Here is a 22,241-nt window from a genome sequence, read left to right on the forward strand (position 1 = left end):
TGTGGAGACGCTGGATAATTGGAATCACCCCAGTTATACGAACACACAGGTGATTGTGTCTGAAGTGTTCCACAAGTTAAACTTGAAGGGTGAGTGCATGTTTCTCATGTTATGATTGCCATTAAGAAGGCGCTATTGCGTTTGTGGTGTGGCACGTGGCCAAGTAAATCCTCAGAGTGACAGATGTGTAAGTTTCCCTCTTGCTGAACTTGATACTTGTCACTGACGAGAAGGTGGTGCTATGTTCACGCTGGCAAGTGGCCAACGAAACATTTACACATTTCACAAGCATTTTCATGATGGGAATTGACACAGCAGCAAAACCTGTTACTCGTGCGAGCACAACTAAACCTTACTAAATGTCCCTGATATATATACACATGAAAAAAAGAAATAAAATTCTACATACTGTACACAAACGGCTTCACCTATAGAACAACTAATAACATATCAAGGTTCAGTTGAACATTTACAATGTGGTAGATTTGAAATGTAATGGAGCACAACAACACAACGCCATCAAATGAGTTACTACTTTATATTCTGTTGTGAGGATAAGCATTTAAAGAAATGAATAGTTTCTTTCTGCAGCAAGAAGACCCAGGTTCATGACCCACTCAGAACAATTGCCTTTGTGCATGGAGTTTGCATGTTCTCCCCCGTGTGTGTGTGTGGGTTTCCTGTTCCGGATGTCAGCTGGGACATATTCCCCTCATGTGGGATGGATGAATGAATGAATGAATGAATACATTTGTGTGGTAGTTAAAAATGTAATTGGAGCATCTGCGATTTGAAAATGCTTCATTGTTAAGCCCTGTAACTTTTTCTTAGAGTTATTCTAACTGAACTTAATCAGATATTTTTAAAGACGTGGAAACATTTGTTACACAGCAGGTTTCTTGGGGACTATTTCCAGTGTAACACAACCAAGAACTGTAGATTAACAGCACCATAAATGGGCAAGACACATTTTTAATATAAGTGAAGTGAGACTTTGATGAAGGTATCAGAGAAAACCATCCACCTCCCTCAGTATAAATGACACAACAGATAATCTATTGTACTGCTTCTTCCATCTTGCAATACAACTCAGTGAATGAAGCTACAGGATTTAGGGGACAAATCAAGTGAACCTGCTACAAGTGGTACCGCTTTCTTTGAAAAAAAAAAATTAAACATTTTTAAGTCAATCCGAATTTGTATTTATCCCAATTTTTCCTCCAAAGTCAAAGTTCAAGACACCAGTTATTTAAACTTAAAGTTGAAAAACATTATGGGCAAAAGTTATATTGCTAGAGGAATATAATATTGTGATATTTTTTTTAATCTACTTCCTTTGATTGAATTTCCTCTTCTAAATTAATTCACATTTAACTACATTTTAAAAGCTTTTACGAGGACATTACCTTTACTAATACGTAAGTGTGTGCATATTGCTTAAATAGAAAATTTCCTGTGATTAATTTAACAATCTATTAAGTTTTTTTTAAACATTTTTATTAGCATTTCCATTCACAAGATTGTGTGCTTCAAAAGCAAAATAATATCAACAAAGTGTTTGACAACCAAGAATGAGGACAAAGAATCTTCTCTGGAGTTTGAATCCAAAGTGGAGGCAAAGGGAAAAACAACACCTCGTGTCAACATGGCAAATAAAAGCACATTTAAAAGACACAATCTTTGTTTTCACGTTCAACAGTGTGGCATCCTGAGTGCCATTGTTTTCAGTATTCCTCAGGTTTATTTAGATGCAACAGAGACATTGTGTTGACCTTTGCTTCCTCCATCTCATCTACCGACAGTGTCCCGTTTCATCTCACTGCAGTTGTCTAGCAGCCAAGCCAAGGGTCGTCTCTGTTAGTCCTGGAGATGAAGGCGATTTTCCTCGCCATCTCCGTGTGGTAGATCCGCCGACAGGTCTCAAAGGTCTTCCGCTGTCGCTCCCGGCAGGGCTTCTCAAAGTAGCGCTTACGCTTCACAGAATCAATAATTCCATCCTGCGTGAGGACCCTGGCGTAAGCATAGAAAAAAAAAAACATGGTACTTGCTTTGAATTCAACACGGTAAATAGAACAGTTACTACTGCAATTGCTGGATTATTTAAAGAGTCAATTCTTAGCATTTTCTGTCCTGGAGCTCACTATAGCCACTGACAGCTGAAACAATTAAGCAACAACAGCTGCAGACTAGGTCCGTTGTCAATTTGAGAAAAATCTTCCAGTCTTCAAACTGTTAAAATACACTAGGTTTTCAGTTTTGTATAAAGTCCTCATTATAATTTACATACCCTAATTATATTCTTCTGCCAATTGACATCCACTTTAGCATGCCATTATAACATAAGGACATAGATAGCTGTAAAAGCTGTAAAGAACATTTTGAGCAAACATGTTTTATAGAGTTCTGGAAACATTGCTCCTGACAGTAAAAGTAACATTTGGATCTCCTCTGTCTAGTCCAGCCTACGTAACCTGAGAGTAGTTTTTGATAAAGTCATGTCACTGGACTGCCACGGTAAGCAACTAGTTAAAAACAGCTATTTTTATCTGAGGAACATTACAAAATTAAGGTATGCCGACTTCAGACCTTCGAGACTTTGAACGCAAACTAAGAAAAGGTAAGTACATTATCCCAGTTTTCTCTTCCTGTCCTGGCACACTTTTTTTTAATTAAAATTCGGATTTATGGTTTTATTTTATTGGCTTTGACACTAGTGGATAACAAATATAAACGACATACACATATACATTCAAAAAGTAAAGTGGTCAAATACTTCTGGATAAATACATGTTATATTTATTACATTTCACTTCATCCCAAGAATGAAATGTCAGTGTGAACAGTGTTTTAAATAAGTGTCATAGATAAACACGACCTGGATTCGTTGTTTTATCAGTTTATATTATGTTTACTGTCAGTTGGTGAGCGCCGTATCATCACTGCGCAGCCGCAGTTCCGTGACATTGAGCGGAAGACTCACTTTAACGTAGCTGACATTAGCTTATCATTCTCTGTATATGCACATATCCCACCCTAATGTCCAGTCCTAAATGTGTGACTTTTACCTGTTTAAAGTCTTGTACGCTGCGTCGACGTTGCCGTCTTGAACCATCACTGTTCGCGCAATGAAGCGAAGATGTCTCGCCATGATGAACTCGGTGTTTGCTGTAAAAACGACCGACTGGAAACATCCAACAACTAAGGGTTCCACGTGCTGGAAAATCCTGCTGCATAATAATCAACGCTAGGTGACGCTTCACTATTTTTCCTGCTCTGTCCTGCGAGTGAGTTTTATTTCCAGCAAGTTGTTAAAAAAATATATATCTTTATTAATTATCGATCTTTTTATGTTTCAGTTATTTAGGAGCTACGGAAGAGGATTTGGGGCAAATAAATTTGGAAACTTCTGAGAAAAAAAGTCAGTATTCTGACTTTTGTTCTTCAGAATTCTAGCTCTGAGGAGCTCTAGCTCTTTTATTATTTACATTTTGTTAAAAAAAAAACCCCAGGTATTTCATATTCATCGTTTACATTGATTAGACACCACCCTGCTATTTGTAGAACCTACGTTTACATTTGTGAGTGAACAGAAGTAACTACAGACGCCAAGGTTTTGCAGGGATACACCAGCTGTCTATCACAGATTTAAAAAACTACAGTCATAGCAAAAGGTACGACAGTGTCCCCCCTATCCTTTCATACTCCTCCTCCTCTTCTCATTCCTGTTGTCCTCTGCTTCTCCGTCTGAGGTCAACCCCCGGTGAATGTTGGCCTGGATGGTATATCTAATAATGTGCATTCAAAGGTGGTTTTACATGCTTTTACCTTTGTATACAACACAAAACAAGCTTAATTCCCAAGCTGCTGAAACGCAGCACTGTGTCTGCGTGGTGCCACAGGGAGGAATGCTGAGACAACATGCACAGATAACATCACAGTACATGAATACACTGCATCATGTTTCCAGAGGCATCTCTTCTGCAGATTCGATGAAATATTCTTGGCAGTGAGTGAAAGAGTGTGGGGAAAAAACCCCAACAAAGAATGTGCAATGTGTGCTATGGTTGAATAAATCTCCCTGACAATACATGTAATATTTTAATATTATATTTGATCTACTACTGGATGAATCAAATAAAGTAAAGTAAATGACAAGCTTGTATCTACTCTGTAAATACCATTGTTGTATAATTACTACCTGTTGTGAAAATCTGTGTTTGTTTTAATGACATGATCAGTTTAGTGCTAACCAAGCTTACATTCTACTAACTAACTAAAGTTAATGCATTGATAACAGTAAAGTTACTAGTCTGGGGTAATTTAGTGTGAGTTTATGTAACCTATTCTAATTTTTGTGGACTCTACATGTATGTTTTTCAAATAAATGATTCCATTGTACTTCATACTGATATTACAGCACACTTCAATATACAGTATATGGTCTATACAGGTATAGGTGTAGTTATTGTTTATTGACTTTCTCATTGTTTGATCATTTCTGTTCATTATGTATTCCGCCTTCCTCCTCTGCTTTTTTTTGTTAACTTGGTCTCAAACCGTATATTAAATGTAAAGATCAATGAAACACATTTAAAACGGACGTTTAAATGTGTTTCAAACCCAGAGTGAAGGTTAATACTACATGTCCAACAAATTTGCTGTCTTGTATAAAATACCCTAAAGGCATACTTAACTAAAAAGGTGCAAGTATCTTACCAGAAAAAATATGAGAAGTTAGTCTTTAGGCAAGGTCCTTGGGCAAGACGCTTAACCCAAGTTGTTCCTGAGTGTGAATGGGTATGAAAGATGTGTGATAGAAAATGCATCAAGTCTAAAAATATATATCAATTAAAAAAAAACATGTATAAATACAGACCATTTACCAACTCTTCTTCTTCTGATTTTATTTGGTAGTAACAGAGAATAGTTAGGGGAAACGCTTTGTAGTAAAAAAAATACAGAGTTTATTTAGGGAATGTAGTGGAGTAAAAGTAAAATTTGCTAGAAGTATAAATAAAGTACAGATACAGATACATGCATGTTGTACTTAAGTACAGTAACAAAGTAGTTGCACTTTGTTACATTAAAACACTGCACATTTGTAATAGTATTTTGGACACTGTGATGTAAAATATATTGAATTTACTGCTCATATTAGTGGATAGAGTGTGTCTACAAGTGTTTAAAGTGTTCTCTTATTTGTGTTTAACCTGCAGACACAGAGCAGTCGATGTAAAACGAGCAGTGATTCCGAGCGTCAGGGTGAAGAGGGAAACAGTGTCGTATGTCTGATTGTTTCCAAACATCACATGTCGCCTTAAGGTAAAGTGTAACCCGCCACTGTCCGATTCAAATAAAAGCAGGTAACGTGAGTCAGTGTGGCCTAATGTAACTAATGTGTTGTTTGATCATAATGATTAAACTCTAAAAACTGTCTTGAAGCGGAGGACACTCTCCTGGATGGATGCCCCCCCCTCTGGAGCTGAACATCCTGATTTCACATTCCACATTTATGAATCTTGTCAAAATCTTGTCGCACCAGCCTATTAAATAATTAACACCTTCCCTTATTATTTGAGTTAGATCACCATCAAAGCACTTACTGGAAGTGCACTTTTTCTTCCAGCTCTTATCCAAATCTTTCACCATGCTGACAGAGGTGGAGGGGAGAGAGCAGACAGAACCAGGGGGAAAGTCCCTCCCTGCCATCAGCCTCTGTATTGGCTGTATATGCTGGATCAGCATCAGATCCAGGGGAGCTGTCAGCCAATGAATGGAGAGGCAGATGCAGCAGGGAGAGGAGAAGGTTCCACAGAGCGGGTCCAGGAGCAGTCATCTACCAGACTGCAGCCAGAGTCAGCCTCTCATTTTTCTTTCTGCACTAATCATTTCTGCGACTGCTTGCACTGACATGGAGGATAAAGTCACAGACTTCTCAGGAAAATGGAAAATGAAGTCTTCGGAACATTTTGAGGATCTTTTGAGAGCACTGGGTGAGTGAGAGTTTGCACAGCGGGACATTTTATTTTGTAATTAAATACAGTGAAGTTTGCTTGCTGGAAATATTGCACAAAACAGTTTTGCCTCTTTAAAAAAAGCTTTTCAAACGTTGATGCCACTTAATAGTCTGGTTGCATGTGAGTATTTTATAGTTATATTTCTTTACCTTATTTTCTTTTCTTTTTCTGCCATGTAGCTTAAACTGTATTTGAGTATTGCTGTATAAAAATTAAATTAGGAATCGATGGTGTAAAAACTTTATAACAATATAAACAGCCAGTATGACATGTAAAGTTCTAAGTGCAAGAGTTGAAGAAACTAATTAATTATGCTTTTAAATTTCTTTATGGATAAAAATGATTAACACTTTTCAACTAAAGAAGCATTTTGCACATTTGTTTGCACAGAGCATTAACATTATATCAATCCATTTTTGTTAAATGGATACTGAAGAACAATTTGATGACAGTATATATGGTTGATTGCGCAGGACCTCAAAGACCTGTCAGTCATGTTATGGCATTATCAGCTGGAAATCCACTTGGCTTAAAGGTCAACTGGTGTAAACCAATGTGGTCTAAAGTCGGGGACTCTGTGGTTAAATTGATTTGCTTCACTCTTGTAACCTCATGCGTCTTGTTCAGGTACATAGGGATGAGCAGGCTCCCGTCAAGTTGTGTCTTTGAGGAGAAGAGGATAAAAAGGTCAGATGAGGGCCAGTCAGTGGCATCCATTAAAAATCTGAAGACAAATAGCCTGTGGTGGAATGTTAGATTAGACTCATCTGAAGCAGGGTCCTCATGCGGTTGTAATTAGAGCCAGTGTAAACGGAACTAAGCCTTAACATGGGCCCCAGCAGCCAGCGGGCTCTGAGAATGACTTTCCTTCACTTCCCTGGGCCTCTCTGACCCAGTCTAGTGCTGTCTACTGTATAAGTGTGAATGAGCGTGTGTTGTAGCACTGCGCCACGATCAAATATGGTTTAAAGTGGGTCAGATTTGTCGGGTCGTCCCGCTTTAATCTGAAGGCCAGTCCAGCGCACATAAATACGGACAGAAAAGTGCAAGGCAGTTAACATTTGTCATCTCCAATGACCCAGGACATCGATGTTGATTTAAACTGTAAGTTTCATCCTTATTGTACTTTGCACATCAGTGACTCCACTAATTATGTAACATGTTATAACTGGTTACTCTCTGCATGAGTCTGTGGATGAATGGGCCCCCCACAGACTCATTAAAAGACTCAAATTTAATGAGAGTTAAGTGACAAGAAAGTACAAAAAATGTCCATGATGAGAAATAAGAGAAAACTACAGCATGGTAATGAAGAAATTAAAAAAGCATAAACTAGGCACAACCAAACAACCTAAACTGCCATTACTTTGCATCTCTTTCAGTCTTCGTATTCACTATCAATCCTATTTTAAGAAGAAGAAAAAAATAAAGAATAAAGATGAACCTCCTGAACTTCATAGTCCAGGTCAGAGCTCAGATTATGAAAACGAGCTTTCAGCTTCAGGTGAGGTTTTGCTGGTGCCATGTTGAGGGGATAATCACAGACATTTGTTCAACTCTGGCGCTTCTGTCTTTTTTTTTTTTTCAAACGAACCATACCTTCAAGGTTTTTCATGTTGTGACCCATCCATCCATTAGCTTTACGTAGGTAGGTATGAGGGCAGCTGGAGCCAATCCTGGCTGACATTAAACGATCGAGCGCAGATCACATATGCTTCACATTACTGGCAACAGTTTCGCCCAGCCATACCATAAATTCTAACCAAGGAATGAATCACAACTAACAATGTATTGCCTCATGTTTTATGGTTAAATAAAGTGCTGCCACAACAAGAAAAACACATTGTTTTCATACATAACTTTTTGTCTTATAAAAAACAAATTGAGAGGATAAACAATAGGAGCACCATAAAAAACACGAGCATTATTAAAAGGAAACACAATTACACTGTGTGTATGTGCATGTAATGTATAAATAGATGTGTGTTTCATGCATGAATGCGTATGAGTACTTTTGCTCCAGAATAGTTGCACAGATGAGTGAAAAAGTCGACATAATACATTTTATGGTTAATTTAATTCTGATGTTGTATTTTCAAAAGTAATTCAAGGAGTGGGCGGTGCAATTCTAGTTTATATAGTTTGAATTGTTCCGTTTATTTATCTTTTTCATAGATGGGTCATTGTACACTAATGAATATGCCAGTTTATAGCCAACATGGCTAATTTGCATCGAGGTCCCTAGGCAGGCTGATGGAAATAAAAATGCAAAAGTACATACCCGAGAAATAATAAATCAATAATAAAAAGATGTCAACAACAATAGTAACAAATAAGGAGAAACATAAGCTCTAATCCAGTTAACAAAGACTGAAAATACTGTGATGCAAACAAGGAAATATGGACCATACTTTTTTTTTTTTTTAAATAGATTTTTTAAAGAGTTTGAGATCAAATATAATAAATTAATAATAAACATGAATACATCTGGTTCTTACATGACAGCTGCTGTGTGGCCTGTGACTCTCACATCACGTCAAATAACATTGTTTTAGAGAACAAGCAAAGAAATAAACCTCCCAGAGATCATGTAACATGTGTCACAAATCTGAAAAGTGCTGAGAGATCCACTGTGTCTCATTAGTAACAAACATCACATGTCTGCTCATACATACTCTATAACATTCCAGACCATTCTTTCCACTCATCACAAACCAGCCCAGGCGATGTTTTGACCACAGCTGCCAATTTACCATCTCGTCTGTCTGTGTGTAATCAGGTGTGAATGTCTTCCTGAGGAAGATTGCAGTGGCAGCGGCCTCCAGCCCAGCGGTGGAAATCTCCCAGCAGGGAGAGAGCCTGACCATCCAGACGTCCACGAGTGTACGCACCACCAACGTGTCCTTCACTGTGGGTCAGTCCTTTAACGAGACCACAGTGGATGGACGTCCTTGCACGGTACGAACCCCCTTCCCTTTAGGCATTCCTGTATAATGCCAATGAATGTGTATGAGCGTTTGGCACAGAACAGCACGACTCTCCGTGGTTCTGCGCGCACACAAACCATGTGGAAATGATTTCAGTGCAACCCCAGAGCCTTTCCCGGTGATGGGACACGGATCTGTTCTTCATTTCTTTGTGCTGGTGAAGCTTACGGTTCCTGACAAACCGTAGAAATGCTCCATCATGCAGGGACTGGCACACTGAGCTCCAGATAATGATGTTTCTCGAACTCCAGTGTCCACAGCGCTGACATGATGTTATTCATTCATATTCTCCATGTAGAGTGTTCCAAAGTGGGAAACAGACAGGAAGATCAGCTGCGAACAGACTTTACAGAAAGGCGATGGGCCCAAGACGTCGTGGACCCGAGAGCTGACCAATGACGGAGAACTCATACTGGTAAGTACAGCAGCAGGTCTGGTCGGCCTAGTCTGACATTTTTAAAAAATATGTAACACAATAACACACTAGCTACTAAAAGGTATGTGTGAGTAGTCATCCTGGAACAACGTGGAACTACGTAGAAGTCAAACTGGTTTTCTCTTTTCCCCACATTTCCTAACCCTAACCCGTATAACGTACATCATACATGTTCAAAGAGGTCTGTCCAATTGTGTTTATTTAAAGATGAATAAAGCATATTGTACTGATCATCATTAATGAAATGTTATAATTTACATTTTCCTATCCTGTTGTTTCCTTTCAGACAATGAGCGCTGGAGAAGTTGTCTGCACCAGAGTTTACGAGAGGGAATGAGGACGTTCTCAAAAGTGTCATACAATACTTCTGTTTGTGCATGGTTTGTGTTTACTAGCCATAGTTGTCCTCTTGTCGTCCTCCCCTAAAGCAGTTGTTGGTCATACTGTGTTGAAATGACTTCAGTTTACATGAATGTATGTTGGTAAAATCGTCTTTTTTAACAGCAAAGCTGAATGGTGGTGTCTAAACCTTTTTTCAAGATGTTAAACTGTCTGATGATTCCTTTTTTTTTTTTTTTTCCAAACACTCATTCTTTAGGCTGCCTCCTCCCTGCACCTCCCATTCCCTTGTTGTCCATCTACAGAGTTTACATCACTCTCTGGCATTCATTTCCTCAACGTACAAGTTATTCCACACTCGTTCCGTCCTCCGTCAGTCCCCTGTCCTCTGTGTGCCCCCTGTCATCACCACAATATGTATTCAAGAGTCTAAAAAGTCCCCAAAACAATTCATATTTCATAAACTTTACTTTAAGAGATGCTTTGGCAACGGTGAGCAAGGAAACAGGGAGTGGAAGGGAAAATTATTGAGGCAAACAGAGAAGGCAGCCATGAGAAAGTCATTTCATAACTTCAGAAGAAGTTCTACTTCTTATTCTTGTCTTTCCAGCTGTACCTATTTGCAAAATGAAGTCAGTAAAAATCCCCCCCACCCTTCTTTCTGGCTTTGCATGCAGGTATAAATGTCAGACGGCTTCCTCATAGATTTCCAGCCGCTCTCTCTCTCTCTCTCTAAAAAAGCCCCACTTTTCATCTCAGGGGATGCAAAGAAAACATTGCAAACACACGCTGAAATGTGAGGCGAGTGCCAAACCTGACGGATTTGTCCGTATTCAGTCCCCAAAGTCTGTCCTTCACTCAACAACAGCCCAGTGCGAGTCAGACTTCACCTTGATCTTACACATGGTCATGCGGGGTCACTCAGACACTCTCTGAGCCGGTGAGAGCCACAGTTTTGGTTTACGGAAAGTGATGGTTTTTACAGGTTCTTTCAAGCCGCGTGGAGGCAAGCGCCGCAGTGAAGGATTTCCTGGTTTATACATACAGAGCTAAGTGAGCAGCAGGAGAGCTGGGCCTCCTCCAGCAGGAACCGTCTCAATAAACTCAATAGGTCAGCGTATATATTGTATATATACGTGTGTGTGTGTAAAATATAGGAATTGGACAAAGCAGAAACATTTCCACCACTGGTCTGCAGTTTGTTTCTGCATGACAGAATGAAAGAGAGAGAAGTTATTATGTGGGACTATGTACACATGGCTCACACAAGTACATCATGCACATGCGATTAAGTCTCACAGGCAGAAAAGTGCATTCATGGTCTCAGTGAAACCAAGTTTATTGTGTTAGAGTTCATCCGAACACACAGGAGCGTTAACTGCGCTCTGGAGGACGTGGAGAGTTCACACACACACACACACACACACACCACTTACCCTGAGCTTAACCCTCACAACTAAGTGCCTAGCCTTAACCCTTACCCTTACCTTAACCATCACAACTAAGTGCCTAACCCTATAACCAGGTCTTAACCCCGAAAAAGCGCTTTAAACTTGTGAGGCCCAGACAAAATGTCCCAACAAAGATAGGTTTGTATGTTTTTCGGACCTCTCAAAGATATAAATACAAGTTCACACACACACACACACACACAAAGACTAATGGTGAGTACTGGTTGTTTGCCTCATAGGAAAAGTCTAAACCTGCAGTCCCTCCTTGTTAACCGGGTCACTTTCCACATGCAACTGTTATGCCAATTCATTCCTCAGGCAGTGATGTCATGGAGCCTCGCATTGCTCGATTGGCTCAGGAATGCTGTGGTTTCAGGACCAGGAGGCTCCCAACTCCAGCGTTTGAATCGGGGCCATGTGGACCAATCGTGACAGGGTCGATTAATGGACCTGATGAGTCACAGGCGTCGGCTGACAAACAGACGCGGTTTGATGAGGGTAAAAAAAACTAAGATTAAGGGAAACGTGTGAGCAGGTCCTGGCAAAGGCAGTGATTGGAAACAGAGCTGTGCCTCCAAAAAAAACCTTGAAAGTTCTATATTTTTGACCTTTCATTAGCACGGGCCAGTGTGAGAAACACCAAGTCAACGGGTTCAGAACTATAAAAAAGGCACGGGAAATAAATCTTAAGGCGTGATCCTGCCTCAGCCCCAATTAAGAAACACTCATATATAAAGCCACTCATCTGAGTTTAATGGAATAACTTATAATTGTGCTATTTGTCGCACATTTTCACCCTGGATACTTTAAATGTAGGTATATACTGTATGTCCTACAATGTCCTGTGATACATGCATCTGGATATTACTACATAATAAAGAGTTTTTTTCTTTTAAATACTGAAATTAAATGTAACATAAACATGCTGTTCTCCCATTTTCATTTTCCAAGTCATCATCCTCCACTCCACAGCCCCTTGTTGAGAGACAGAACAAGCCAACTGCATTAAATCAAACCCACAAGACTTCAATTCAAATTCTAGAGGAGAGCCAAACCTTTCCAGATAAACCAAGTATGTCAGGTTACATTTTGGATATAAGTATATTTAAAATTCCATTCACATTTGATGAAAAGGTTCACATGAAGGGAGCCCAGGATTTGAAATTCCTACTTTCAATGAAATTCAAGGATACAGGATATTACAACCTCAGACTTTCTGTGACCGCTGAAGGGTTTCTGACTCCCACTGACATTCATACCTGCTGCATAAATATACACACGTGGGGAATCAAATCTCAGCAATCTTACAAAATGAGTATGAAGAGTTTTTTCTCTCATATATGTGTGTGTGTGTGTCTGACAAATAGTCCAGCCTATAAATAAATTCATATGACTGCTCTCTCCCATGTGACTTGTAGGAGAATGTAAGGAGACATTAGACCATGAAACGTGTATACATTAGAGGAGCTCATACGTGACAATAACAAAGAAAAATAATATCATGTGAACCTGTATTGCGTCTTGCACACGTGCAAAAGCTGTGGCTGTGCCACATTATCAACTCACCTCACATCTGAAGACTCTGCGTGTACAAGGCAATGAGAGGTAATGTGACATGGACATGTGAGGCCACAGAGGTGGTCAAATGTACTCCTTAAAGACACAAGAGTGACATCTACTGGAGAAGGAGGGAATAATAAAAGGACACTGATGTGTTTTTAATGGAAACAAAATACTGTACATTAGGTGTTTTCTTGTGGCCTTTGATCTCAGTTATTTAAATCATCATCGGATTCACAGAAGAAGGTACAAACCGAAATTGAGAAGATACAAAGTATGTTTAAAAAACAGAGCATGGTGTCAAATTTAAGCTGACCAGAGTCTGTGCTCAGTTTGTGTCACTTCCACTTTTCCAGGGAAATGTTAGACATGTCAGCTGAGGTCTGAGAGAAGTTGAAAATGAAAAGTGCACTTTTTGTTTCATTGTCCACTGTAGAACTAGACTTTAAGCACATGCTTTTCTGTCAAATGAATGTAGAAATGCTTGCCTCTAAAAACTATACCTTTATCACAGATATTCCTTTAATCAGTCCAGATAACAAAATGTGATTTTATAACAAACTTCTCCTGAACTGTTCTGTAAAACATCTGTAAGGTCAAACTGCACTTTTATTGCTTTTAATCATCTCCATGCTTTATGTCTCATATTTCTTACACCTAACCATAACATGTTCTATTGTTTTTCTTCAGTACAAAATTCACATTTACCTGAGTCATGTTTAGTGTACTACTATTAAGCCCAGTGTGTCCCAATATAAGTCTTGATATTATCCTTTCATATCTCCTGTTTCCTCCAGTCCACCTCACTTCTCATATTATTCAGCCAAATATTATACATTATACAAATCACACGCGCGCACACACACACACACACACACACACACACATTATTCTTGGAACGCTGCATTGACTTCCATTCATTTGAACAGCTTAAACAAAGACTTATCCCTAACCTTCCTACCAACCTACCAGTTCCCCAGAAATGAGGTTCTGCTTCACTGGGACCAGGCGGTCTCCATGGTCAGTGTTTATGTAAGAAACGGTGGCACTTTACGTCAAAAAGATTGGATTGAATTTTGAAAAGTTCACGTTTGGTGGCCACGCCCCCGCCAGCTCCCACGTGGTCCTCTGCCGCAGCAGCAGTCACATGACATGACCAGAGCTGGTTACTTCCTGTCTGATCCGTGGATGTTTTCCTGCAGGAGAGAAAGGAGAAGAAAAACAACACGTTTTCATCTCATGCGACACATTTTCACGTCTAGACCCTGAGAGTCGGGACTGAAGAGGAGAACCTCCATTAACGTGTCTGCGTCACTCAGTCGCTCCCAGCTGTTTATTATTTTCGAAGCTGCGAAGACATGTTACAGCGGAGGGGCGGGTAGCTAGCAGTTGAGAGTAGAAAGAGCCAAACACCGCCCGTCCGGGTGGCCCGTTCGTTTTGGAAAAATAAACAAACGACGCGTATTGATAGTTTGTGTGTGCGTGAGACCATCTTCTGACATTAGCAGCTAATGCTGGCTACGTCACATTAGCTTCATTTCTTCATAAACACTCGTCATGTCAAAATACACAAGCTTCTCGGAGCCCATGGAGGACCAAAACCCCTTCCAGGTGAGTGTAATGACATTACAGCTGCTGTGACTGTCATTGTGTGTTTAAATGGATACAAGTCATTCATGTTGCTTTAGTGTAACAGCAGGCGAGTTGTTGCTCATGTGACAGTGGGGGTGTTTTTGGGGCCTGACTGTCGTCACTGATCCTGTTGACAACGAACAAACGTTCAGCTTTGACTTCTGTGTTGACGTATTATATGTATATGCTGAGACTTCAGACTAAAACAAATAAAAGACTCCTCGGGAATACACATACATGAATATATTCTAAGGCTATGAAAACCAGACGTATACAAACACATCTATGTGTAGTATTTAAGTTCTGCCAGTAAGCCCTCCTTAATGTTACACACTGGAGCTTTAATGTGCTAATTACACTAATGTGTCTCTGTTTCTGCTATAGGATCCTGCAGTGACTCAACACAGCAGCAACGCAGGATATGCCACACTGGACCTTTACAACCCATTTGACAACACGACTGGGGTGAGAATAGTTATGTATGATACGCTGACACAGTGATTCCTAATGCGTGCGTCAAAAAGCCTTTTCATTTTTATTCTTCATTCTTTGTTATGGACTCATGGTCCAACAGAAGAAAAATTAAAATAAGCAATCAATAAAAGAACCATAAATGTTTGCAGTCTATTTCCATTCGTAGTAAAAGCGATGGGGTTTAACTCACCTGTAATTCATCTTTTATCTGATTACCTTATGTGTCAACAGAATTGTTGACCCATCACAATCACTCTCGTATTGCTGGGGGATCATGTGATTAAAGGTTTTGTTTTCAGATTTGAACTTAAGCTCCTGCATTCTTAAGTTTGGGAATGGCTGTGTTGGATTATAACCGGGTAATTCAATTAAATTTGATTGTTCTGTCCGTGTGGGTTATGTTTATTAGCCTAATTTCTGTACTCTTCTGTCAACTATATATACAAATATAAATAAAAGGAAATATTGGAAAAAAAGTAAGATTTACTTCCACACAAATGAGAAAGATAATTACAGAATCCTTATCTTGTTAATTTATCGGTCCTAAACCTAAAGATCTACCATTAATCTTGTATATCTAACAAAAGCCTCACATTCTCGAATTTTTGAGGCTAAAACCTGCATTTTTTTTTACTCTTGATTAATTAATCCTTTCATTTCAGCTCTTAACACAACAGTGTTTTTCAGCTTTGCTTTATTGATGGCAGGTCGCAAGGGGATGTTTGCTCTGAAAGTAATTTTGGATTTTATATTGGGAAAATAGATTGTGAATTGAAACTCATTCACAGTGGGTAATATGATGATATAATTGCTATTAATACACAAAATGACTACAAAGCTTCACTTTTCTATTTCAGACAAAAAATACTACAAACATGAAAGAACTCCTACAAACCCCCTCAAAATAGTCACTAAACACAGAAACAGAAACAAAAAGAAGAGGGGCGAGGGGACACATGCAAAAAAAAATGACTCCAAAAAGTTTCTGTATGACATAAGGACACGTTAGTGTGCATCTGTGTGTGTTGTACACATCAGTTATGTTATAGAGTTAAATGATTATGTTGCTTGGGAAAAAAGCTTTCATCTAAATTGTGGACTGAATCATCTTAGTTTTGTCACTTAGAGTCAGTTTGGATCTGTGTGTACTTCCTGTTAGTCGTTGGTATTAGCAATACTGAAACACAGGGAACTGAAGTTAAGCCTGTCATGACATTAATGCTCTGCTCTCAGATGAACACTGGGTTTGAACACAGTTGTAATACATGAAGCCAAATGAGTTTTTGACGCCCGTCTTTTAACAAAAAATATTTTCCAGCCTCCACCACCATATGATGCCACTTCGCCCACTGCTCCACCTGTGCCTGCACAGACCCCGCCCAGCAGAACAACGCCAACTGAACCTCGCAATTATGGCTCCTATAACTCCCAGGTATGTGAAGACTCACCATGTGTTGAGTTTGTTTGTCGTGAATATTCTGATGAATCAACCCACACTTTCGTGCATGAGCGTGGAATCATCAAAAAGAAATGCTCCAAATCATTAGCTGTGCTGCAATCAATTTTAGTCTTCTAGTAATTCGTTTTGCAGACCTCACCACTGTTACTGTCAGTGCTTTGTGAACAAATTACTCCAAACAAAAACTCTAAATCTAATTTCTCTGTGAGTCTGACTGAAACCAGACTTTTAAAATACATGCAAACATGTTAGTCAAATTCCTCATAGTTGGGTCTAACACCTAGATAATGCAGTTAGGAGTCGAACTACTACCGCATGTATACCTTCAATGGGACAAGGAACAGACTCAAGCTGTTCTGGACGTGAAGCAACAGTTTCCACCCCTGGTTGATACCTGGAAATTTTAGAAGAAGCTAGTACACAGAAGAATAACAACATAGACAAAACATGGTGACATTCAGGCCGGTCCATTTTTTTTGGACTGACGAGGAGACCGATTGTCTGCTCTGTCTGCATCAAGAGTTGGATATTTTTAAGTTGATATTAGGATGACATGGAATGGCACTTGATATGCTAATAACTAGCCGCATGCTAAACCAGATACTGCCTAATACTAACACACTAAAAGGGGATGTATATCCACCTGGAGGTGGAGGCAGACACACTAATATTTGTATACTGGGACTGGGGCAGTAGTCCAACTGAACGGCATAGTTGAGCTACAACCATAGCATGACTGGTTGCGTAGAAACATACCGATTGTACCTGTGCTCAGTCGTGTAACTACAGTGAATATAAAACACTTGACATTTGTTCACTTAGCAGAGTGTCTCTCCTGGGAGGTGCCCTTCCATGAGATACAAGAGCTTTACAAAATCCTTTTCATTATTTATAACACAAACACAACCTCTCCCGGTGAAATTTGACATTCTGTTCTGATGCATTTTTTTCCCTCGTGTCTTGCCGTGTCAGCCTGTGGTGAATGCAACTACAGCAGAGCTCCTGAAGAAGCAGGAAGAGCTGGAGAAAAAAGCCCAGGAGCTGGAGAGGAGAGAGAGGGAGCTGGAGTCACACGGCCTGGGACCCGGAGCCTGTAAGTGGGGGATGATGTGAAGGTTTTTTGGGGGCAGGTTGGATTCAGATGCCTAATCCCTCTTGTCAAAATGTATCTCAGATGCACTGTAACCTATAGTATAGTTTATGGATGATGAATACTTCATTATCCCAAACAGTTTAATAACCTGAAGATATTAAAGTCACAGCCATCTTATTTTCACATTTCAACCCAAGCTCAAAGATATTGAAAAGAAATGGTTACACTTAAAATGAAAAGCTCTCTATTTGTCATTTGTCTCATTTGTAAGCATATAATTAAAAAATTATAAATGGTTTATAACACACAGTGTAAGGGCATTTTAAATGTACAGTATTAGCTAACAACTGCAGTGTCATCTGCAGAGACGTAGTTTCCTTTTTCAACAGTTGTGCTTTTGCTGCATTGTCATTCATTATGTTTTTGGCCTTCAGCCCGTCAGAATAACTGGCCCCCGCTGCCGTCATTCTGCCCTGTGGGCCCCTGCTTTTACCAGGACATCAATGTGGAGATCAGCCAGCGTTTCCAGCGCACAGTCACTATCATGTACTACTTCTGGATGTGTGAGTTCCTTTTATTCCTTAATCTGCTAATAATAAGGACAATTAAAACCCTTTAGTGTTTTGAATGATGTGGTGTTGATTTACCCCAGTAAACATTATTAGTGTATTCTTTAGCAATTTTAAGAAGATTTATCAGTTTAAGCTGATAAGAACTAAAAGATTATCTTGTGAAATTGAAAGTAGATTCATTTGAGCCTGAATGTTTGCACAAAGACTCTGATGCTTACGGTACCTGCAAGACTGAGGACTGTGGCATGAAGCAAATCAAACACAGAATGCACAGTGTTTCACTCTGGTTCATTCACTTCCCTCATTTCTTTCTTCCTTTTTTTTTTTAATCCATGTCCAGTTGGAACCTGCACACTGCTCCTCAACTTGATCTCCTCCCTGGCCGTTTTTTGTGTGGACACCACAGGCAGTGGTGTGGGCCTGGGTCTCGCCATCTTGTGGGGGATCCTCTTCACACCCTGCTCTTTCGTATGTTGGTACCGACCTATGTACAAAGCCTTCAGGTGTGTTGCACCATCTTGATTTTTTCCCACATGAAAAAAGCCACTTGCTTGTTATCTGTAACTCTGTAGTTGATGTTCTTCAACGTTTACCTCAGTCCTGCCCGGGTAGGACCGTTAGAAATAGTACAAGGGACTCTCAGTATGTTATTGACTTGATAAAAGGCTGACAGGAGGTATCAAGTCTTTGCTATGTTGTAATAGGAGCGTAGTCTGAGAGCGAAAGCAGTGGAAGTGAAACTAGACACCAGCAAATGAACCCTGTAAAGAAAAGCAAACTGACAGAGAGCAAACACAATTGCTAAATTATTTCACACTCTTGCATTTTGCTTTGCTGTCTCTACATTTCATTTCTATATTATCCAGTTAAAGATTTTGGTATTTAATGCCCGTATGGACATTTGCTTCAATTTCCTGTTAGTATTTAATCATACATTTTATTTATAGATACCTTTCAACAACATTGGGATATAGCATTGAAATTAATGTTACCAACTGTAAAGGGACCTGGGGAGCAGCGGCAGCTTATCACACCACCGTTCACTCAACTGAAACCGGTGACAGCTTACACCGTGAATGTCTGTTTCAAAAATGCTCTGCCTAAATTTAGCCCGAGCAGAGGTCCGATCAGTCAGAACAAGAACAAAGACTGGTGTTTAAAGCCATCACTTATGTTTGCATTACCTGTTCACAGTAGTGATTGAGAGCTGTTCAATAATGATGGGATAATTTTCCTTTCCTTTAGGAGTGACAGCTCCTTCAACTTCTTCGCCTTCTTCTTCGTTTTCTTTGCCCAAGTGGTCGTCTACATCATCATGACCATCGGCATCCCTGGATGGGGTTTCAGGTGGGACTGATGTCACAAGTCTATTTGGATTAGAATTCAAATTTAGAATTAGAATCATTTGTTTTTGCGGACACACCAATTGGTGATGGTGAATTTGAGCTCTGCATTTAACACACAAGATGGGTGTAGGAGCAGTGGGCAGCACTTAACTGCTACTAGGGAGCTTTGTGGGTGCCTTGTTCAGGGGCACCCCAGGCTTTGAACCTGTCACAAACCCAATTCCTTTCCTCTTGGCCATGGGCTGCCCCTTTTTTCTCAGACTATATGTGGAGGTGCAAAATACTTGCTTTCGTAAAGGTTCAATGTTCGGTTTCTTTCGTTTGGCAGTTTATATTGTTATGTCAAATTAACCTATTGAAATTAAACTCAGACATACATTTAGATTTCCTTAGTTGCATCTCAGTCTGAATGCTCTGGCTGCTCAAATCTGATTTAAAATAGTTTTTACATCACTTCTTCTTCCTCCTCCTGTCTTTTATTTCTCTGTCTCACTGTCCCTTTCCCTTAGTGGGTGGATCGTGAGCCTGGCTGCTATGAAGTTAAGCGTTGCCGTTGGTGCGATCATGATGATGAACGCCATCCTCTTTACTGCCCAAGCAGCCATGGGGGTTATCATGCTGAAGAAGGTGAGTACATGTGTTAAGCCGGAGGGGAAAATCACAGGTTGTGACACAAATTGAGTCTGCAGTTTTGACAGGGTGTCAGTCACACTATCCTTGCATGGACTAATTAGCAGGATATTTAGAGTAGCGTCCAAAAAACAGAAATTCCTTCGCGCATGAGCACAAGTAAACGGGACAAAGCATGGGCCTTGTATAAGGTATCTGAGTATTAACATGAATGTTATTTCCCTGGTTTCAAGTTTTTGTGCAGCTGAAACACGTGACACCTGTTTAGTTACACGTATGACCCTGTAAACTTTATCATACTTGAGTTCACAACATGCTGGATAATGTGTTTATAAATGTTCCCAAAGTATCAAGCTGCCCGGGTTTCTCAAACCAGGATATTTTTGATTGAACCTCAAAAGTGGAACGTCTGTCGGCCCCCTGAGGAAAACACCAAAACATTGCCAGCGTCTCTACGTGACCTACCATTGCTTTCATTAGATTTTAGTTTCAACGGTCTGCTTTCTGTTGTATATCGGTCTTTTAATTTAATGTTACTCATCCAGGAAAATTGAAGCTGCATGGTACAGGAACAACAGCAGCTGTGATCGGCACATAGGTGTCGGCACATAGTCAGGCAATTGTTCAGGGAGTGCTTGCTTTGCTTTTTAATCTATTGGACTTTATAGCCCAAATTTAGGATTATGATGAAAATAGGACTGGCTTCATGACGTTTTCAGCCATAGTCCAACTGTATGCAGCCACCTTACTTTACTATCGCTATTTAGCTGTTGTGCTTCCGCCTTGTCTCCCATCAGTCGTGACACGTCACTTCCTGTGTGCAGTGTGGTAACGTAGCCGGCAATTCAAGCACACAACACGGCTATACTGAGAAACACGAAGAGAGTCGCGTAGAGCTGACGAGCTTAATCAGCATTTTGTGAACTCATGTGACAGTGGTTTGACTCTGACAGATATTTGTTTATATTTAAAACTTGCACACAATCATAAATCAATAAACCACAAAAATACTGTAAATGTCAGACAATAGAAAATCGCGTGAAGTTTTGTAGTCAGTCACAGTGTCTGAAAGGATGAGGGTGAAAGGAAAATTGTCAAGTTTTACCTGCTCCATATAAACACTTGCACCTGTTTGGCCCAGGTGGGCAATGACCATCGAGCGGTCTTTAGACAACAATCTAAAGAATAGCCTCCATATCAGGTTCCGCGTATCATTTTCACCCTCACATTGTGTGTTATGATGATGAATTGTTACATGGATCTGGTTTCAGCGGCATCTGTTCTTCCCCGCTCCAGGTCCACGGTCTGTACAGACAGACCGATGCCAGCTTCCAAAAGGCCCAGGCTGAGTTTGCAACCGGAGTCATGTCCAATCAGGCTGTACGCCAGGCCACCGTCAGCGCAGCCCAGGGGGCCTTCACCGCACCTCGATAGAGAAAGTGATGTACAAGAAGAGTTGGGAGGGTAAGAAGTGCAGGCCTCGATCGATAGAGCAATTTCCCCCCAAAGGTTATTTGAGTTTGATTGGGAGGGGGTTGCGTCATTATATTTACCCCAGCACTGAAACTATAGGGCACTTGCATGAGACAGAGGTGTGGTTGTCTAATTTCAAATTGTGTACATGAGAAGTTAACTACATTGCCAAAACAAGAGTGGCAAGATGGAAGAAACAGGAAAAAATGCGATGAGGTGAAACGCAAAAAAAACAAAAAACACTGAAGATGCTGTATGAAGTTTGTCACAGTTGTACAAGTGTCACTGAAGGCTTTTTACTTGTGTGTGTATATATTAGAAGATGAGCTGTGTGCCAAGTGGGATAGTATTCACATGATTATGGTATGTGCGTTATGTTTACCCGGAGCCATGTTTGTGTGAATTTTAAGTCTGAACTGAACACTGATTTGTTGCCATTCTAACATGTCATCCACATGTGAGTGGAGGAGCTTTAGTCAATACTCGTAACATGTTTTTTTTTCTTCTGTTGTTGTTGCTGCTTGAGTGTAAAACTAATGTGTTGTTTTTGTTGTTATTCCAAAAACGAGAATGCCTACTTACTGTACTGCCAAAAGCTCTCATATTGTCAATATTATGATCCTGTGTTGTTGTTGTTTCGGTTACAATTTACCTGTCACTGCTCTGTGAGTGCAGCCTGTGGTTCTTATGATTATTACAGTTCACTGTTTGTGTTGAATAAATAATAAATTGTCTCGCTCATACAGACACCTGTGCTGACGGTTGTTGTTTG

At 40.0% G+C, this 22,241-nt stretch overlaps 3 protein-coding genes across 3 annotated transcripts; 2 read left to right on the forward strand and 1 right to left on the reverse strand.

Annotated features, from left to right (window-relative positions):
* Positions 1-1,469: 1,469 nt before the first annotated feature.
* On the reverse strand, positions 1,470-3,197 carry mrps21 (mitochondrial ribosomal protein S21). Its single transcript, XM_058619418.1, has 2 exons — positions 3,066-3,197; positions 1,470-2,010 (listed from the first exon to the last, which is right to left on the reverse strand). The coding sequence occupies exons 1-2, from the start codon at positions 3,146-3,148 to the stop codon at positions 1,830-1,832; spliced, it is 264 nt and encodes an 87-aa protein (XP_058475401.1). The 5' UTR covers positions 3,149-3,197; the 3' UTR covers positions 1,470-1,829.
* A 2,484-nt stretch (positions 3,198-5,681) lies between these two features.
* Positions 5,682-10,507, forward strand: crabp2b (cellular retinoic acid binding protein 2, b). Its single transcript, XM_058618402.1, has 4 exons — positions 5,682-5,993; positions 8,797-8,975; positions 9,303-9,419; positions 9,727-10,507. Exons 1-4 carry the CDS (start codon positions 5,774-5,776, stop codon positions 9,775-9,777), a joined length of 567 nt encoding a protein of 188 aa, XP_058474385.1. The 5' UTR covers positions 5,682-5,773; the 3' UTR covers positions 9,778-10,507.
* A 3,443-nt stretch (positions 10,508-13,950) lies between these two features.
* Positions 13,951-22,218, forward strand: scamp3 (secretory carrier membrane protein 3). The gene is made up of 9 exons (XM_058620006.1): positions 13,951-14,401; positions 14,807-14,887; positions 16,215-16,328; positions 17,328-17,448; positions 17,883-18,011; positions 18,361-18,523; positions 19,266-19,367; positions 19,876-19,993; positions 21,293-22,218. The coding sequence occupies exons 1-9, from the start codon at positions 14,348-14,350 to the stop codon at positions 21,428-21,430; spliced, it is 1,020 nt and encodes a 339-aa protein (XP_058475989.1). The 5' UTR covers positions 13,951-14,347; the 3' UTR covers positions 21,431-22,218.
* Positions 22,219-22,241: the final 23 nt, after the last annotated feature.

Source organism: Solea solea, chromosome 20 (assembly GCF_958295425.1).
Source record: "Solea solea chromosome 20, fSolSol10.1, whole genome shotgun sequence".
NCBI lineage: Eukaryota > Metazoa > Chordata > Actinopteri > Pleuronectiformes > Soleidae > Solea > Solea solea.

Coding starts and splice junctions, on each gene's coding strand:
- mrps21 (XM_058619418.1), bottom strand. CDS start 3,148: ATGGCGAGACATCTTCGCTTCATTGCGCGAACAGTGATGGTTCAAGAC. Junction 2,011..3,065: donor GCGTACAAGACTTTAAACAG/GTAAAAGTCACA, acceptor TGCTTACGCCAG/GGTCCTCACGCAGGATGGAA.
- scamp3 (XM_058620006.1), top strand. CDS start 14,348: ATGTCAAAATACACAAGCTTCTCGGAGCCCATGGAGGACCAAAACCCC. Junction 19,368..19,875: donor ATCCCTGGATGGGGTTTCAG/GTGGGACTGATG, acceptor CCTTTCCCTTAG/TGGGTGGATCGTGAGCCTGG. Junction 19,994..21,292: donor GGGTTATCATGCTGAAGAAG/GTGAGTACATGT, acceptor TCCCCGCTCCAG/GTCCACGGTCTGTACAGACA.
- crabp2b (XM_058618402.1), top strand. CDS start 5,774: ATGGAGAGGCAGATGCAGCAGGGAGAGGAGAAGGTTCCACAGAGCGGG. Junction 8,976..9,302: donor TGGATGGACGTCCTTGCACG/GTACGAACCCCC, acceptor TTCTCCATGTAG/AGTGTTCCAAAGTGGGAAAC. Junction 9,420..9,726: donor ATGACGGAGAACTCATACTG/GTAAGTACAGCA, acceptor GTTTCCTTTCAG/ACAATGAGCGCTGGAGAAGT.